Here is a 20,088-nt window from a genome sequence, read left to right on the forward strand (position 1 = left end):
ATTATGTGAAGGGGGTGGGGAATGGGGGGAAATGAAAATTTTGGGTTCCAAATAGATGCACAGCTGGAGGGGGAAAATCTTTCTGACTGAGAAAGAGGCTGCAAGAGAAAATTAGGTGGTTCTTAGAGGTTTCATTTTTTATTGGAAAGAAATACAAACAGGGATGGAGTAGATTTCTATCCTCAGGAACCGAGTAGGATTTCCCCCCCTTAAGATTAGTGGGAGATTAATAAGATATTTAATTTGTTTTCTGTAAATACTATGGAGACTTGCAGAGCCCAGACATTCCCAAAAGCTATTGGTAGTGAGAAGAATCTGTTCAATGAATAAGTGATCTTATTTGGAGCATAGTCAAGCCAGTCACCTTTTGCTGGTTAGCAAGAAGTCAGTAAATCTTGAAAGAATTGGTGAAAAGTTCCTCAAGGTCTATGCCTTAACAAAATTGATGTGAAATTTATTTGAGATGGTGATACATTATTAAAAATATCTTTATGGAGTTACACTTAGGCTGTATTAAGCATTTATGATGGGTTATGTTGGAAAATACTAACTTGTGCTTTTTTATTACATTTTTGTCAGGAATTTGGGTTTTATCATACTTCATCATCAATACTGCTAGATCAGGCAAAGATGTACTATATTAACTGTTCTAAGGTACCTGACTTGAGCCTAGGTTTCCCCAGTTCAGGTTTAATACTCTATTCTTTTACCACATTGATGTATGTTTAATGCACCTAGGTATGCAGATCCAAAGAATTAAACAGACACTGTCAGTGATGCTGATAAGAGCAGTATCTGCAACCCTGCTCAATTGTTTCAGGAGCCCTTCACTGAACACTCAATCATTTTGCTGCTCCTGATAGTAAGTACTTGCTCCTGGGGTTTCAGTACTAATTTATGTTCACAAGGTAGTTTACAGTATAATAAACCATGAAACACTAAATTGCAAATGTAACAGTATGAACTTGAATATAATGTGGTGTTTTGGTTAGAGGGTTGGACGAGAACCAGAGAGACCCAGGTTCAAGTCTACATTCATTGGATAACTTTGGAGCAATCCTTACTGACCTTGGTCAGGATGTGAAAATAAAACAAGGTGGGAGTACAGCTAGTCCTCGACTTACGACCACAATTGAGCCCAAAATTTCTGTTGCTAAGCTAGACAGTTGAGTGATGTCCCATTTTATAACATTTTTGCTATAGCTGTTAATAACTGCATGATTGATTTACAGCTTAAGTGAATTGTGATTAAGTGAATCATATGGTTGTTAAGTGAATCTGGCTACCCCCCCCCCCCTTCACTTTGCTTGTTGGAAACTAGTGGAGAAGATTACAAATGGTGATTACATGACTCACGGACAATACAACTATCATAGTAGTTGTCATATGGCAGTTGTCCAATGCCTGAATTTTGATTATGTGACCATGCTACAGTGGTTGTAAGTGTGAAAAAGTTTCATAAATTGCTTTTTTTCAGTGCCATTGTAATTCAAACAGTCACTAAATAAATTATTATAAGTCGAGGACTACCTGTATTATATGTATCAATTTGAAGTACTAGAGAAAAAGTGATATTCACATTCCAGATGCACAGGAATTCTATAAATGTCTCATTTTGAACTCCGTCACTCTGCAGAAGTTTAATCCTATTCATTAGTTGCTCCCCTACTTTGTTATGGGTTAATCTTTTTTTTTTCTCTTAGCAGGTTTCAAATGAAAACTTAGCTTAATATATACATAGTCCATTAGAACTGAGCTGATATCCTTATGAAAGATTACAGTACTTTGCAAAGAACAAGCAAGGAAAACTGACCACTCATTATCCAATATAATTGTTTATGGCTTGATAGTATGGACCAAGAACTAGTAACCTATCACAAATATTATGCAGTATTTAATGTATTTTATGCTTAGGAACTAGGCACGCTGGCTGAGGAATTCTGGGAGTTGAAGTCCACAAGTCATAAAAGGGCCAAGTTTGAAGAGCCGTGTCCTAGAATTTTGTGGAACCTTATCTAGTTCTTAAGAGAAAGCAAGGCAGTCTGGAGAAATTCTTGTACTGGTAGAACACAAAGTTGCTGAATTGGGCCCTTCATGAGTCCAATTTAGTTGCTTGCATCTGACAGTAAGAATTTCATAGAATTCCATTTTTAAAAATATTAATATCTAAAGCCAATAAGGAATATATACTTGTTGGAAAAGGAAAATAATACTCAAATCTCATATTGTGCAAATTCTTGATTTATTAGAATTAGTGTAATTAAGCACAGTTTAGATTTGAATCAGTGTATAGTATTTGAAGGGAGATCAATCAAATGCTTGCCTATTGTTCCCTTTATTTCAGTTAAGATGTCTTTTTCCCAAAAACTTCATTGTTTTCCAGGTTGTCCATCTCATTCTGGCTTTGGACTATTCTGAGTCTTGGCGCCATAAGATTATTAAAATCTATATAAAATTGTATGTTTTTCCCTTTCCTGTTTTAGGGGGATATGCATATGGTGAAAATTGAAATTTTAAAACAACCTTAATTCAAGGAAATTTGGATTCTCAGTTAAATCCATATGCAAGTACTGTAGAAAGTTTGTATTTATAGTTTTATTCATAACAAAAAAATGTGAAAATACAAAAGCAAATAGGGACAACAGTAGAGGAAGGGGAAACAAAAAATGTGAGGGAAGGGAAGAAACAAAAGGCATTGACTTCCAACTCTGTTGCAGTAAAATCAGACATTAAAATCAAATCTCAACTTTTTACATTTCTATAGTAGTATGCACTAGCCATTTCTGTATCGGCAAATACATCTAAGCAGTAAAACTCAAAATCATAGATCATTTTTTCCATCTCAGGCACAAAGTCCAGAAGCGATTTCCAAGTAGAAACAAAAGTACTTATGTTTTTTTTTAATCAACAGTCAATTTGGCCATCTCTGCTAATTCCATCAGCTTTTGTAGCCATTTGTCCATGGTGGGAATCAAGGCATCCCAGAAGGAAAGTTTCTGGTTTAATTTTTCTGTTCGCTTTAAGAATTTTCTGCATTAATGTATGAATCCTACTCCAATATTTCTTTCCCAAGAAAGTTAATTCCCATTAATTTGAATTAATTTGGATATAACTCAATAATGTACTTATTTAATCATGTATATTTTATTCTGCTTTTCAAATAGTAATGCATCAAAGGAGCTCACATACTAAAAAAAAAGACACTGGCTTCAAGCTTACAAACTGAAAAGACTTAAGTCATACAAAGAAAAGGGAGTACAGACAGAAAAAAGATTTGTTGGTGTGCCCAGAATGTTAAGAAGCCATACTCAGAACAGTTCAAAACTAGAGTTCCCACCATTTGTAAGCTAGTTTAAGCTTAGAACATGTTCTTTAGAAATTTCCCTTCCTTCTCAGTCCCTGTTCATAGACATCTCCTTAGTTAACCATTCTTCACTGCAAACTAGACCCTTTTCTAAATCCTAGCTGTGCTTGACGGCCCCTTTTGTCTGTTTTTATCAGACCCCAACTGAGACAAGTGTATCCTGCTGCTGTGACATGCTTTGCCGGCAGGATGCCTCTACAATTTTCTTTTTCCAGTAGACTGTAATTCTTCATTTCCAGGAGTAGCAAGCTGTTTAATCTAGTTTGCATGCTGGATGCACTTTTGTTGCTCCTACTACTTGAGAATGTTGAATCTTCCTCTATCTTTATCAAACTATTTTTCTATCACATACAGTGAGGGGAAAAATTATTTGCTGATTTTATACGTTTGCCCACTGACAAAGATGATCAATCAGTAATTTAATGGTAGGTTTATTGTAACAGTGAAAGACAGAATAACAACAAAAAATTCCAGAAAAATGCATTTCAAAAAAGTTATAAATTGATTTGCGTTTTAATGAGTGAAATAAGTATTTGATCTCCTAGCAATCAGCCAGATTTCTGGCTCCAAGATGTTTTTTATACAGGTAACAAACTGAGATTAGGAGCATTCTCTTAAAGGGAGTGCTCCTAATCTCAGCTTGTTACCTGTATAAAAAATGCCTGTCCATAGAAACAAATCAGATTCCAAACTCCACCATGGCCAAGACCAAAGAGCTGCCCAAGGATGTCAGGACAAGATTGTAGACCTACACAAGGGTGGAATGGGCTACAAGACTATCGCGAAGCAGTTTGGTGAGAAGGCAGTAAGAGTTGGTGCGATTATTTGCAAATGGAAGAAACACAACTGTCAATCTCCATGCAAGATCTCGCCTTGTGGAGTTTCAATGATCATGAGAACAAAGGAATCAGCCCAGAAACACGGGAAGATCTTGTCAATGATCTCAAGGTAGCTGGGACCATAGTTACCAAGAAAACAATTGGTAACACACTATGTCATGGACTGAAATCCTGCAGCACCCACAAGGACCCCCTGCTCAAGAAAGCACATGTACAGGACCATCTGCAGTTTGCCAATGAACATATTTTATGATTCAGATTAGAACTGGGTGAAAGTGTTGTGGTCAGATGAGACCAAAATTGAGCTCTTTGGCATCAACTTGCTGTTTTTGGAAGAGGAGGGATGCTGCCTATGACCCCAAGAACACCATCCCCACTGTCAAAACATAGAGGTGGACACATGTTTTGGGGGTGTTTTTCTGCTAAGGGGACAGGACAATTTCACCACATTAAAGGGACAATGGACGGGACCATGTACCATCAAATCTTGGGTGAGAACCTCCTTCCCACAGCCAGGGCATTGAAGATGGGTTGTGGATGTGTATTACAGCATGACAATGACCCAAAACACATGACCAAGGCAACAAAGGAGTGGCTCGAGAAGAAGCACATTAAGGTCCTGGAGTGGCCTAGCTAATCTCCAGACCTAAATCCCATAGAAAATCTGGAGGGAGCTGAAGGTTTGAGCTGCCAAACATCAACCTTAAAAACTTAATGACTTGGAGAGGATTTGCAAAGAGGAGTGGGACAAAATCCCTCCTGAGATGTGTGCAAACCTGGTAGCCAACTGCTCTGTGATTGCCAACGAGTTTTGCCACCAAGTACTAAGTCATGTTTTGCAAAGGGGTCAAATACTTATTTCATTCATTAAAATGCAAATCTATATTTTTTTTTTGAAATGTGCTTTTCTGGATTTTTTTTGTTCTGTCTCTCGCTATTACAATAAACGTATCATTAAAATTATAGATGATTATTTTTTTGTCAGTGGACAAATTTACAAAATCAGCAGGGAATTAAATAATTTCCCCCTCGCTATATGATAGAACCTATGGGTTTTTCTGAGAGTAGCAAAAGAGAATGTGATGGCTAATATTTCTTGCTTTGAACATAAAGATTCATTCTGAGGAATTTAAAGTTGAAACAATGCTTTGTTTCCTGCAGTGTGTTTTGTTCTTGGAAGAAAACCTAAGTTGCATAAAACTTGTTAATAGTCATCTTAGGTGTCTTAAGTTGCATGTGCTATCCTAGTGGAATCAGATTCCAGAGTTGATCTGTGCGTCCTATTAATTAAAAAGGCTATGCTGTTGAATCAAATCATCACAGGTAATGGACATACGAATGCCATTCAGCAAGACTTGGGTTTATGTCCTAGTGGTCAGTGGATAGAATCCTGTATTGCAGGCTAACTCTGCCCATAGCGTGGAGTTTGATCCTGATGGACTCAAGATTAATTCAGCTTTCCATCCTTCGAGGTTGGTAAAATGATGACCCAGAATGTTGGGGGTGATATACTGACGTTGTGAACTTTCCAGAGAGGGCTGTAAAGGCTGTGGGATGGTATATAAGTCTAGGTGCTATTGCTATTGTGTGGATATTTGTAGACCATAGATGTTAATAGGACTTACATATTCCATGTATGTTTTTTGTGATTGTATTGGCAGCCATGTATCCATGAAGGCATATTTGGGTTTAATTTTTCCATTATTGTTTTATGGTTGAATACTGGGTAGAAAAAAATATAGCAACTACTATTTAGTACTGCTGCTGTAGCTCCCAAAGGTTCCCAATCAGCATTTTCATTCCTGATATCTCTTTCTTTATCTGTAACAGCCTCTTCTAAACTGCAAAGCTGGCGAGCACAATGGGAAAAAAGCAAAACAAGAAGAAAGTGGAGGAGGTCTTAGAAGAGGAAGAGGAGGAATACGTGGTGGAGAAAGTTCTTGACAGGCGGGTGGTGAAAGGCAAAGTGGAATACCTGCTTAAGTGGAAAGGCTTTTCAGAGTAAGGCTGCTTTCCTTTATTTTGTAGTTCTGTTGAAAAGAAAGATCAGCTGACATCAGTTTTTGAAGACCTTATGTTAACATTTCATAGTGCTTGTTTTTTTAGAGTGATGGCTTTTTAAAAATCCGGTTCAACTTTTTAAAAATCTTACATTGTGGTAATGTACTTCAACTAGTAAATAGCTGGGCTTTAAAAACCTATCCTACTAAACAAACATTTTATATTTGTTTATGTCAGACATGTCAAACACAAGGCCCGGGGGCCGGATCCGGCCTGCGAAGTGGTTTCATGCGGCCCGTGAAGCCATCCTGGAAACAGTGAGAGAACGGCCCCCACTGCCTTGGCCCTGGCCCAGAGACCCTCCTTCTGCCAGAGACCCTCAGATCTGTCCCACTCCTGCCCAGGCCCCCCCATAGGCACCCTTGATGCGAACGATGTAGAGCTGGCCACACCCACCCAGTAGGCCATACGCACTCTAGCCACGCCCACCCAGTAGGCCATGCCCACCCAGGCCACGCCCACCCGGCCCCCTGAGGGCAACCGCAGTGCTGATGCGGCCCTCAATGAAATTGAGTTTGACACCCCTGGTTTATGTTATCTTCATTGTACCTTTCAGCAGCCTTCAGGCAAATATGACACTTTAGGAAAAGATGTGGTAATATGAACTATATGTTCCTGCAGGATAACAATGTATTTAAAAATCAGATGTACATTGTTCTTCCCCAAAAAGTGCTTTCTGATTTGGACAGTTCTTTCCTTACATTTTTAGGGACGCGGTGGCTCAGTGGGTTAGGACGCTGAGCTTGTCGATCAGAAGGTCGGCAGTTTGGCGGGTCAAATCCCGAGTGCCGTGTAACAGAGTGAGCGCCTGTTACTCGTCCCAGCTTCTGCCAACCTAGCAGTTCGAAAGCACATAAAAATGCAAGTAGAAAAATAGGGACCACTATGATGGGAAGGTAACAGCGTTCCGTGCGCCTTTGGCGTCTAGTCATGCCGGCCACATGACCACGGAGACGTCCTCGGACAAGCGTTGGCTCTTCGGCTTTGAAACGGAGATGAGCACCGGCCCCTAGAGTCGGAAACGACTAGCACGCTTGTGCGGGGGAACCTTTACCTTTACCTTACATTTTAGATAGGTTGGTGAACATGTGCAGATACTTCTATATATGTTTTGCCAGGGATGTATTCACTGTCCCTGTCGTGCATTATGCCTTCTCGTAAGGGGCACTTGAATACATGGGCTATCCAAGACTTCTTGCCCTCCAGGAGCCTTGCCTAAACCAGATATTTATTAGTAATGAGGAAAATGAAATGCTATTCCTTTTTTCTTTCAAATCTGTATTTTAATTCATAAAACCAAGACTCGCACAGAACAACAAAACCACTGAAATCTTGGTAATTTGGTTCTTGTCACTAGATACCTTGTGTGTCATGCAACATTCCTTCTGCTTTAGTTAAAATAAGCCATATTCCCAGGTTTTGTAACTTGTTTAAGTATAGGGAAAGTTTTCTTATGTACTCATAAAAATGTCAGCAATTACGCCAGATTTCAAATAAATAGATTTAATACTTTTGCATTTATGCCAAGAATTTCCAGGTCTCATAATCAAGTGTCTTTAATAATATATAACAGAAATACAAAAATTATAGTTACAAACTTTGGTATTTTGGCTGCATTGCAGTGAAGATAATACATGGGAGCCAGAGGAGAATCTCGATTGCCCTGACCTAATTGCAGAATTCCTGCAATCCCAGAAAACAGCACATGAAAGTGACAAGTCAGAGGGAAGCAAGCGCAAGGCTGAGTCAGATTCTGAGGATAGGGGGGAAGAAAGCAGACCAAAGAAAAAAAGAGAAGAGGTAAGGCAGATTCCTTCAACATGTGATCCACTGAAGTTTGCTTATATCTTATAGTTAAAGAGAAAAAGAGAATTAGATAGACATTTTAAAGAGAGGGACATAATTATAGTTTACAGCTAAGGATCTTTGAGAAGCATAAATATCTTAAAAATAACTGTTTTGCTGTCTGTGATTTTGAATAAAAGAACTTTATTCTTTTCCCCAGGTTTATCTATCTTGTTTAACATTCTTTTAGTTTTTACATACTGTCTATTCCTTTTCTGTTTTTTTTTCTGTTTACAGTTAGATTCTTCTCCATTCATCTTTGAAACGTAGTTAAATTCCCAATTTATACAGGGAGTGCAGAATTATTAGGCAAGTTGTATTTTTGAGGATTAATTTTATTATTGAACAACAACCATGTTCTCAATGAACCCAAAAAACTCATTAATATCAAAGCTGAATATTTTTGGAAGTAGTTTTTAGTTTGTTTTTAGTTATAGCTATTTTAGGGGGATATCTGTGTGTGCAGGTGACTATTACTGTGCATAATTATTAGGCAACTTAACAAAAAACAAATATATACCCATTTCAATTATTTATTTTTACCAGTGAAACCAATATAACATCTCAACATTCACAAATATACATTTCTGACATTCAAAAACATAACAAAAACAAATCAGTGACCAATATAGCCACCTTTCTTTGCAAGGACACTCAAAAGCCTGCCATCCATGGATTCTGTCAGTGTTTTGATCTGTTCACCATCAACATTGCGTGCAGCAGCAACCACAGCCTCCCAGACACTGTTCAGAGAGGTGTACTGTTTTCCCTCCTTGTAAATCTCACATTTGATGATGGACCACAGGTTCTCAATGGGGTTCAGATCAGGTGAACAAGGAGGCCATGTCATTAGATTTCCTTCTTTTATACCCTTTCTTGCCAGCCACGCTGTGGAGTACTTGGACGCGTGTGATGGAGCATTGTCCTGCATGAAAATCATGTTTTTCTTGAAGGATGCAGACTTCTTCCTGTACCACTGCTTGAAGAAGGTGTCTTCCAGAAACTGGCAGTAGGACTGGGAGTTGAGCTTGACTCCATCCTCAACCCGAAAAGGCCCCACAAGCTCATCTTTGCTGATACCAGCCCAAACCAGTACTCCACCTCCACCTTGCTGGTGTCTGAGTCGGACTGGAGCTCTCTGCCCTTTACCAATCCAGCCACGGGCCCATCCATCTGGCCCATCAAGACTCACTCTCATTTCATCAGTCCATAAAACCTTAGAAAAATCAGTCTTGAGATATTTCTTGGCCCAGTCTTGACGTTTCAGCTTGTGTGTCTTGTTCAGTGGTGGTCGTCTTTCAGCCTTTCTTACCTTGGCCATGTCTCTGAGTATTGCACACCTTGTGCTTTTGGGCACTCCAGTGATGTTGCAGCTCTGAAATATAGCCAAACTGGTGGCAAGTGGCATCTTGGCAGCTGCACGCTTGACTTTTCTCAGTTCATGGGCAGTTATTTTGCGCCTTGGTTTCTCCACACGCTTCTTGCGACCCTGTTGACTATTTTGAATGAAACGCTTGATTGTTCGATGATCACGCTTCAGAAGCTTTCCAATTTTAAGAGTGCTGCATCCCTCTGCAAGATATCTCACTATTTTTGACTTTTCTGAGCCTGTCAAGTCCTTCTTTTGACCCATTTTGCCAAAGGAAAGGAAGTTGCCTAATAATTATGCACACCTGATACAGGGTGTTGATGTCATTAGACCACACCCCTTCTCATTACAGAGATGCACATCACCTAATATGCTTAATTGGTAGTAGGCTTTCGAGCCTATACAGCTTGGAGTAAGACAACATGCATAAAGAGGATGATGTGGTCAAAATACTCATTTGCCTAATAATTCTGCACTCCCTGTAGCTGTGAAACTTTCATTGCAATATAATGCAGAGTTTTTATCCCATTAATATTTATCCATAGCCCATTGTTTTGATATTGCCTAGAATTTTAAAATAAAATTTCAAAGAATAAATGATCTCTTGTAGCTGCCATTAAAGAAGAGAACAGTTTATAAAAATAACAGCTCAACTTCATTTAATTTTGTTAAAGGTCTGTCCTTAAAATTACATGAGATTAGGGTTTATGAAATCAAACAGTTTTGAGCAAGAGAAGGATAAGGGGTGACATGATAGTGTTCCAATATCTCAGGGGCTGCCACAAAGAAAGAGGGAGTCAAGCTGTTCTCCAGGGCACCTGAGGGCAGGACAAGAAGCAACGGATGGAAACCAGTCAAGGAGAGAAGCAACCTAGAACTAAGGAGAAACTTCCTGACAGTTAGAGCAATTAACCAGTGGAACAACCTGCCTCCAGAAGTGGTGATTGCTCCAACACTGGAAGGTTTTAAGAGGAGACTGGTCAACCATTTGCCTGAAATGGTATAGGGTTTCCTGCCTGAGCAGGGAGTTGGACTAGATGACCTCCAAGGTCCATTCCAACTTATTATTACTACTACTACTACTACTACTACTATTATAATATAAATTCCATATAAAAATAGATACTATATTCTTAATTTAGGATTCCTTTATTTCTAGAGTATAGCAGAAACCATTTTCTGGAAGTAATGTTTTGTGTTTGATCTGTTTGTGCTTGATCTGTTTGTATTAAACTCTAAAACTAGCAATATTAACATTTCTATTTTGTTCTTTAGGCTGAAAAGCCTCGAGGGTTTGCAAGAGGGTTTGAACCAGAACGAATTATTGGTGCCACAGATTCCAGTGGGGAGCTCATGTTTCTAATGAAATGGTAAATTTGTCCTTTAATTTTTGAAGCTCTCATTGCACATCTTCAAATAGAAATGTGATATTTACTTATATAAATGTTAAGGAAATGCTGTGACCTAATGTCAGACTGCTGGATAAAGAAGATTAAACTTAGATTAAATCCCAAAAAGACAGTGGCTATGGGTTTGGAAGCAATCTGATTCTATGGATATTCCATCCCTGTTCTGGATAAGACCATATTCACTTTACCAGAAATAGTCAGCTCTACTTGGATTATTGCCTTGCACTTCCATCTGGATTGCCTTTGAGAAGGCAGTTCATCTAATCCAAAAAGAAGTATACTACCTTGTTTCCCTGAAAGTAAAATAAGCCCTAGTTTGGGGGTGAGGTACAAACCTAAAAATCAAGCTAGGGTGGGGGTGTGAAGCAGCACCCCACACCCACTTACCTTTCAGCCAGACCCCTCCTCACTGGCCCACTTCTGCGGCATCTTCTGCAGCCAGGCTTGCATTTCTCAGTCACAGGACTTTCCAGAAGGCTACTGCAGCCAAGAACCGAGCTATGGATTCAATCCTTAGCTCGGTTCTGCAAGACCTCTGCACCTGAGAACCGATCTATGAATCCATAGCTCGGTACTCGGCTGCAGTGGCTTTCTGGAAAGCGCTGATTGCAAAACGCAGGGTGAAATGCAGCTGAGAATGAAGCTGCTCCTTCGCAGAAGAAGTGGACGGCTGGGTAGGGCTGTCAGTGCTGGAAGTGAGTAATAAAAACCATCCCCTGAAAATAAGACCTAGTGCCTCTTTTGGAAGCAAAAAAACACAAAAAACTAAAAAAAAAAACCGCGGTCTTATTTTCGGGGAAACACAGGTAGTATGCTCATGTAACTACCACTATCTGCACTAGCTACCAATTAATTTCAAAGTGCAAGTTGTCACTTTGTACTTCTGGTTTTAAATTATAGTGCTACCTGTTCCTAATGGTTTCCACCTGACCAGTTAGATCAAGAAGAATAGGCTCCCTTCTGGATTTCCTCTTTTTTTAAAAATACCATTTACTGTGACATGTATTCTCAGTGGCAGGTCTTTTCCATTGCTCCTCCCCTCATTTGACTTGCTCCAACATTACTAAGATTTTTATTCACTTAATCTTGTTTGCCTGTGGCAGAATCTAAGGTCTTGAATTGGTTGACAGTTGGAATAGCATATAAGCTTTTATGCCAGTGGTGGCGAACCTATGGCACACGTGCCAGAGGTGGTACACGGAGCCTTCTGTGGGCATGTGCCATCGTCCCAGCACACGTGGTCTCTAAAAGTTTGCCATCACTGGCCTAAGGCCAGCTAGCCTGGAGCCGCCATTGGGGAGGTGCTCCCTCCCCCCCACACAGCAGTGCAGACATGCCATGCTTATAGGGCAGGGCGGGGCCTCGCAGAGGAGGAGGAGCTCGTCCATCCGTGATAAGCTGCAGCTGCGCTTGGCGGGCAACCTGTAGGAGCCTGACCCCATCGCACTGGCCATGTAGTTGTGGTTCACCCTGCTGTGACTGCTCCGACGGCGCCTTCAAACAGCCACCGTCCTCCAGTGGGTCTTTGTCCTGGCACTGAGTGAGGACAGGACAAGGCCAACGGCGGCAAATTTGGCTATATCCCAGCCACAGGGGAGGTCGCAGGAGAGGCAACGCTGGCTGGCAGTCATGGTCAGTGTGGGGCAGCAGGCCTGGTAGGCACAAACAGCAGATCTCTCCATCCAAAGCCCTGACTCATAGGAATGGATGGAAAGAAGGGAAATTGAAAGAAACGGACAGCACCCTGCAAGCGGAGCGCGAAAGGGCGTTCTGTGAGGAGGGTTGGGGTGGGGGCACCAGGACGCTCCGTGTGAGGGTTGGGTCAAAGCAGTGGTGGCGATGGAGCGCTCCGTTTGGGGGGGGAAATAGTGGCTGGTGGCAGGGCACTTCTCATTCTCACTGCGTTTTCCCCCCCTGACCTTTAAACCATTTTTTAAAAACAGTTGTATCATGGAAAAGCTAACCCATGGCTGAATGGAATACAATGGCCTCCTTGAACTTACCTTCTTACCACCCGTCAGTAACAACCCCACAAAAAACCCACCCCTGTGGTGGGATTCATTCCAAAGAACCGGTACCTATTTTATTTTGAGTTCGGAGAACCGGCCCAGAAATGGCCAGACTAGCATGCATTCACATGCCTTCAATCCCTTCTTTCCTTGCATTCACATGCCTCCAATCCCTTCCTTCCAATTTGGCTTTGCAGCAAGCAAGCAAGACGGTTGGATGCAGGTGAATGCACGCTAGTCTGGTGTCTCAAAAAAACCGGGTTTTTCCCCCTGCTCCTGACAAGTGAAAATACTCCGCCTTACCTGAGACCAGATTTTTTTTCTCCACTCGATATTCATTGCCAGACTGTTCTACTTGATGCAGCAGAATGGGAAGGATCCACATTCTGTAGCAAATAAACTTTAAAGAAAGTTTTTAAAAGTATGGCAGAGAAAATAATCCACCTTATGTGGGATCAGAGTTTTTGTCTCCGCTCCCCTCACACACATCGGTACTTACCATGGCCGCCAGCCACTTCCGTAGGTCCATTAGGCCACCGCCCAGAGCTGCACGCCTGCCCAGCATGAAGCAAGTGAAGCAGTCAGCTAGGAAGCCCTGCTTAGAGGTGGTAGAGCACACCCAGGGCCAGCAGGCAAAAGTCCACTCCGAGTGGGGAACGCAAGATCCCCATCGGTGTCATGGCCACCTAGGCCCAGCAGAGATGGGGGGAGGCACACAAGCCAGGCTGGGACTGGGGGGGCCATGATGCCGATGGAGATCCGGCTTTCCCTACTTGGGGTGACCTTTGGCTTGCGTCGGCGTGCTCTACCACCTCTACTCAAGCTTGCTAGCCAGCCAGTTCACCTCCTTTGTGCTGGGCGGGCCAAATGCTTCAGGCAGCGGTGGTAGCCTAATGGACTTGCACAAGCTGCTGGCACCACCAGCCCAAGGTTGGGCTAAGGTGCGTCGGGTGTGCGAGGGGAACAGGCTCCACATGTGTGTCAAGGGCAAATCTGCAAGGGGGCCAAGGAGATGACTAGTAGCAACCTGCTCTCCAGCCGCAAGCAAAAACAGATGGGACGGAGTACGTGTGTCTGGTGGTCTGCCTCCCCCCTCCCCTATTCTGCCTGCTGCTGGAGGGCTGGCCCAGTATTGGCAGTGGCCTGCGGAGCCCGAGTCCACCGGTCGAGGGGCGGGCAGGCTGTGGCTGCTGACGGACACTGTTGGCCCCCATGAACTCGCTGTGTGCGGGGGCTGATGGTGTCAAGTAGCAGCCGCCCCAGCCCTGTCTCGCCTTGCGGCATTGGCACCCCTGCCTCGCTTCACCTCACCCCGCAGGATGAGCCTCCTGCCCACCATCCCACCTGCCACAGACCCCCCTGGATCTCCCCCAACCCTGCCTAGCTCCAACAGGTGTCCCTCCCCATGAGCAACATCTAGGTGGCCACACCCAGTGCCACGCCCACTGTAACTGCACCTGCCAAGTGGGCCACGGTACCCAGCGATACATAAGTGGGTTTTGGGTTGCAGTTTGGGCACTCGGTCTCTAAAAGGTTTGCCATCACTGTTATATGCTGTACTGAATTAGCTTGCTTGTTTAGCATTAAAGCAAGGTGCATAGTCTTTTGGTGGTACTGTTTTTTTGTGTACTCTACTTTCAATCATTCATTTAGTGACCACTCAAAGTTCTCACACTTATAACCATTGCAGCGTTCCCATGGTCACATAATCAAAATTTTGGGACTTGGCAATTAGCATACATTAATGACAATTGCACTGTTTCAGACTGATGTGATCACTTGGTTTCTGACAAGCAAAGTCAATGGGAGAAGCAAGATTCACAATGACCACATGATTCACTTAATAACTGCAATGATTAGCTTAACATAACAACTGTCTTGCTTACCAACATAAATGTTGGGCTTTGTTGTGGTCATATGTCTAGGACTACCAGTACTGTACTTAGATTTTCCATTAAAGAAAGAATGCTGTATAAATTTATTCCAAAAAACATAATTATTTGTATAAGATCTGAGAAGTGATTTTTCATTTTAGAGATCAGCCACCTTTCATTATAATTGTCTTATTGATAATGTCAAGCATAAACCAGTGGAACATTTAATGAATGAATTGTGAAATATTTCCTATTCCAAAAGATTCACATCTTGACAACTCCAGGTCAGATACTTGTGACCTTGTGAAGAATTAAGAAAGTTCAACTTGTCACTAGAATGAAATGTTTTGCATTCAACCACAAACCTTCAAAGTCTGGTTTTGCCAAATTGCAGGTAGTCCTCAACTTAGAATTGATCATTTAACAACTTTCAAAACTACAGTAATCTCAGAAAGGTTACTTCCTGACCATTGTAAAACCATGCTGTCCTCATGTGATTACAATCCAGCTTCATGCAATCACAAGCCAGATGCTTGGTAACCTGTTCGCACTTGCAGCCAGTTGCCAGGGACCCTGCAATCTTGTGGTTGCCATGTGCAGTCTTCCCCAAAAAATCAGTGGAGAAGCAGGCAGGGAAAGTTGCAAGCTGCTGCCAAGAGGGCACCCTCTGAGAACTGAGACACCTACTGGGGGAATAAGTCTCTAAATTGTTAAACTGCCCACTTAACAACCTGGGTCCTAGGAGATTGCTTAATAGCAACAACTGGGAGTGTCAGGATTGTGGTCATTGAGCAAAGTGGTCATATGGATGTCTCACTTAACTGTTTGCTCAACTACCGAGGTTTCAGTCCCAATTGTGGTCTTAGATTGAGGATTATCTGTACAGACAGTCCTTGATTTGTGATCTGTCAGTTAATGACTGAAGTTAAGGCGGATTTCCAGAACTACTTAAAGTCTGTTTTCTGAGTTACAATGGCCACAAATACAAACATGCATGCTGTCATGTGATTGCATCTTAGGTGCTTGGCAACTCCATTTGCAGCATCTTGTGGTCACATGACTGATTTGCAATTTTTTTTGCTAGTTTCCACCATTTATTTTTAATTTCCAGAAAAATTACCTATTGGAGAAAATGGAGTTGCTTAATAACTGCATGTTTGCTTAATGACCACCATTAAAAAAGCAGTTGTAAGTTTGAATCTCTTGACTTACAACCTCAACAATTTTAACAGCTGTAATTCCAGGCCCAATTGTGGCCATAAGTCAAGAACTACTTGTACAATTTCTAGCATCCTTCATTGTTAAACATGCTGACAATAAAGGTCCAAATAACCTTTACTTTGCAATTCGAGGGTCTCAGTCTACTTCTGTGATCTAAAAGGACAGTTACAGCTGCAAATATATTGCCCATCAGAGGTTGAAAGTATGATGTCATAGTATTATTGCACATTAATGGGATGCCCTACAATTAGAAAATATCCAGTGAGTTATCTTAAATTAGAAGGAAAAAAATAAAAATGGTTGTAGTTGCTACCAGAACACATTGACATTGATATATGTTACAACTTTAAACAATAAACTCCTTTAGAGTTTAGATGACATGGTACGACGACCATCTATATTTTGAAAAAGGATTTTAACACCAATAGATCTTTATCATTCTTTATGGGATAAATATTAAACTTTTTTTTCCTCTTGATTATCTAGGAAAAACTCAGATGAAGCTGATCTGGTTCCTGCCAAGGAAGCTAACATCAAATGTCCACAAGTGGTCATCTCGTTTTATGAGGAAAGGCTCACATGGCACTCCTATCCCTCAGAGGATGATGATAAGAAGGATGACAAGAATTAATCTGCTTGTTATTCTTTCCTCATTCCTCCTTTGGCTGACTTTTGTATTAAAATACCAGACTGTGGGTTTGAATATAAGGGAGAAGTGAAGAAGCTCTTGGCTGAGGAGGATGCCCTCTGTAGAAACAGGACAAGATTTCTCCCTATGACAGTGTGTTTATGTTTATATATATATATATATACACACACACATATATGTATATGTATAAAACATATATTCATATAACATATATATTCATAATCTGTCACCTTGATTGGAAGAATGAGCCACCAACAGAAAACAGCAAGTGGAGGTGGCATGTTCTCTAAAGATCACCTGAAATTTGCAGCCTTTTTCTCAAATAGTGTTAACTGCATTTTTACAGCTTAGCATGTGTGTGTAGATTTAATTCCTTTTGGGGGTATTATTTGTGTATTGCTGGGGTGGGAAGGGTAGGTATGTTCCAGCTGACTTGAGACAAAGAGTGGTTCACAGTATTCTATAGCCAGAATTATAATTTTTAAAAAAAATCCTGTGTCTTACTGCAATTAAAAATGTTACTTTTAACTGAGTAAAATTACTCAGTTTTGAAATGCTGGAGCAAGTGTTAGCATTAACAGTTGAGAGTGTAATCAGCAATTCAACTAATACAAGAATTATTGCCGCATCTAAAATTGGGAAAGATAAAATTTAGACCCTGTAGTTGAACTGGGAACGCCTTGTTCTAAAATAACCTTTCTTTTCTGCATCCTTTTAATATCTTTTTCCATAGAATTAAGATTACTTTTTTTAAACTTTCCTGTATGTATGTAAACTTGAGAATCAAAATGAGTGGTGGCAAAAAGCAGAAGAAAAAACTACTTTGTATAGCACAAATAAGTTGCAGAATATTCTGTAAACACTTTCTGTCAGACTTGGGCATTATTACTTTTTTTGTCTTAGCCCGCCCCCTATTTCAGTGTAATAGATTTCTGTTTTTACAAAGGACACAATTTTACCAATGCATTTGCTCAAATCCTAGTAAGCCACCAACTCCTTCACAGGGCAGTATGTACGTAGAATTGTATTGTACAAATCTTTTTTAAGATAAAGCATGTGTAGGCTTCTGTGAAAATGTTGTCTAAAACTTAAGTGTTTGGATTTAACTTCATAATGAGCTGTCTTTTTGTCCTAATAAAATTTTAGATTTATAATCCTGACCTTCCTTTTTCTTTTCTCTCTAGGCAGGGTCTTTAAAATATTACATAATGGGACATGAATATAGAATTTAGGGAAAAATTCATAGCTTTAAATTTGTTCATGGCATTGTACAGCAGGGTGTCAAACTTAATATCACTGAGGTGCTGCATTAGCAATATGGTTGCCCTCAAAGGGCCAGTTGCTGTCCCCTTCTCTCCCTTAGGCTTGCCCCATTGACATTTCCCTATCGCCATCTCTCCCCACGCCTCCTTTCCCATGTGCTCACTCCCTGTCCGGCTCACCTTTTCACACAGTGATCATCAGCTGGAACTGCCTGTGCTGATTCTGGGGTCCCCAGCTGCTCCGTAGCTCCAGCTGACCTCCCCCACAAGACTGCATGTGGCAGCTGGCCACCTCCGAGGTGCAGGAAGCCCCAGTTAGCTGGAGCTGTGTGTGCAGATCCCAGAGCCTCAGCAGAGCCCCACAGCTCCAGCTGACTCCCCCAGGCCTCTCTGGCACTACCACTTCAGCTCACTCACCCACCCCCACATACTCAATTGCCTCACTCACCCACCCCCACATACTCAATTGCCTCACCTACCCCCACATATTCAATTGCCTCCTGCTAGTCTGCCTGAGGGCCAGATCTAAACACATCATGGGCCGGATCTGACCTGGGGGCCTTTAGTTTGACATGTCAGGTGTACCGTATACATCACGTAGAGAATTGTATCTTGTAGGTCCTGCTAGTAAGATATGGAGTGACAAAATAACCTGTTTAGCATACTACAAATGGCACTTTGTAGAAGAGATCTTAAAGCTAAGTAATTCCACACATTTCTCCTACTTAGTTAAGTAGCAACTATATTACTCATGTATAACTCATGTGTGAGTTTGTTGTAATGTTGTTTTTTTAATTTTAATTACTTAATTTACTTTTTTATTTGTTACTTTTTATTTTAATTACTAGCTTCTGCACTTTCTCTGGAGAAAACTAAGAACAACCTATTACACACTGCTTAATATGCTACTTAAACACCAACAACAATTCATGACCTGGAAAGCTAGTAAGCAAGCAAGGAAAAGTCAATCTTAAAAGTATTAGTAAGATTTCTTTTTGTATCTTTTTTTTTTCTTAAATGGAAGTGCAGGAAACAGCCTGCACAAGTCATGGGGGAAGGACAAATTTACACATTGCAAATTTGTATCCAAAGCACATCTATGCTAGCTTATCTTACTGTCAATGCAACAAATTGAACAAAGGAACAAGAATGTTAATATTGGAACAGTTCATACCTAGTGAATTGGTTCTATAAGTAGCACGAACATTAATGGAATTAAATGGAGAGAATAGTATACCTGTAAAGTGTATGATAAGACACAGGAACATCAGACTTCCAGTACCTAGCCATGGGTAATTGCATTAGGATTCAGCAAATCTATGCTAAAATATTTTTAATGTTTTTCTATTAAATAGATTGTCTGATAAAATGCTAGTGAGGGTACAAACTAAACTGAAAATGTGGATGACCCCAGCTAAGAGAATCAAAATGGAACTTGTGATCTAGATGTTTACAGGATATGATGTTAAAATTGGAGAAGAAAGTAATGTACATGCGGCATATCCCTGGATACAGTATTCCAGGAATAACACTAGCTTTCTTCTTTAAAAGTGCAAAACAAAGTTAGGAGTCCAGAATGGAGATCTTTGCCATATGCGGGCTACTTTTACAATAATTTTTACTTTGAACAAATTCTGAAAAATGGCTTGTTTAATTGTGCCATAAACAATTTGTGATAATTCTTTTAAACAATCCCAGAGGTGACATCCTTTTATGGTTCTTAGCTAGCTCAGATTTTTTTTTAGAGTACCAAATTATAATTCATTTAATTTTTGAAAACAAAATTCACATGGAAATAAATCCACTAGATCAGTGATTCTAAACTTGTGGTCCGCAGACCCCTGGGGGCGGGTGCAATGTCATCACAGGTTTGTGATGATTTATGATTTAAATTTTGAATTAAGTCTTGGAGATCTGTGGTCATGGTCTGGCCACAAAAGGTATTTAAAGGGGGTCCATGGTGAAGAAAAGATTGAGAACTACTGCATTAGATGAAACTTTCCAGAGAAGAGGTCTGAATACCTTACTGAAAAATCCCTTTCTCCCAATATACATTGCTGTAGCCCACAGCACTATGGTAGATATTTTCAAATAGATTTTCATTCTTTTCTTGTATTTCCGTATCATAATTAGAAACAATGTTACATTATACCAGGTGATTGAAAGTCTGAACTGCAATTCTGTAG

General features: G+C 40.8%; 1 protein-coding gene across 3 annotated transcripts in view; it reads left to right on the forward strand.

Moving 5' to 3' along the window:
- CBX1 (chromobox 1) overlaps positions 1 to 17,794 on the forward strand; it is a 33,609-nt gene extending 15,815 nt beyond the window's left edge. For 2 of the 3 annotated variants that reach the window (XM_083378155.1, XM_083378153.1), the window contains exons 2-5: positions 6,034 to 6,204; positions 7,887 to 8,064; positions 10,754 to 10,848; positions 16,478 to 17,794. In XM_083378155.1, coding sequence (XP_083234281.1) covers positions 6,065 to 6,204; positions 7,887 to 8,064; positions 10,754 to 10,848; positions 16,478 to 16,622 — 558 coding nt within the window. In that variant the 5' untranslated portion in view covers positions 6,034 to 6,064 and the 3' untranslated portion in view covers positions 16,623 to 17,794. Of the gene's footprint in view, positions 1 to 64; positions 863 to 6,033; positions 6,205 to 7,886; positions 8,065 to 10,753; positions 10,849 to 16,477 lie in introns of those variants that run through there. The other variant, XM_083378154.1, reaches the window with a different exon arrangement.
- The last annotated feature ends 2,294 nt before the right edge of the window (positions 17,795 to 20,088 follow it).

Source organism: Vipera ursinii (assembly GCF_947247035.1).
Source record: "Vipera ursinii genome assembly, chromosome: Z".
NCBI lineage: Eukaryota > Metazoa > Chordata > Lepidosauria > Squamata > Viperidae > Vipera > Vipera ursinii.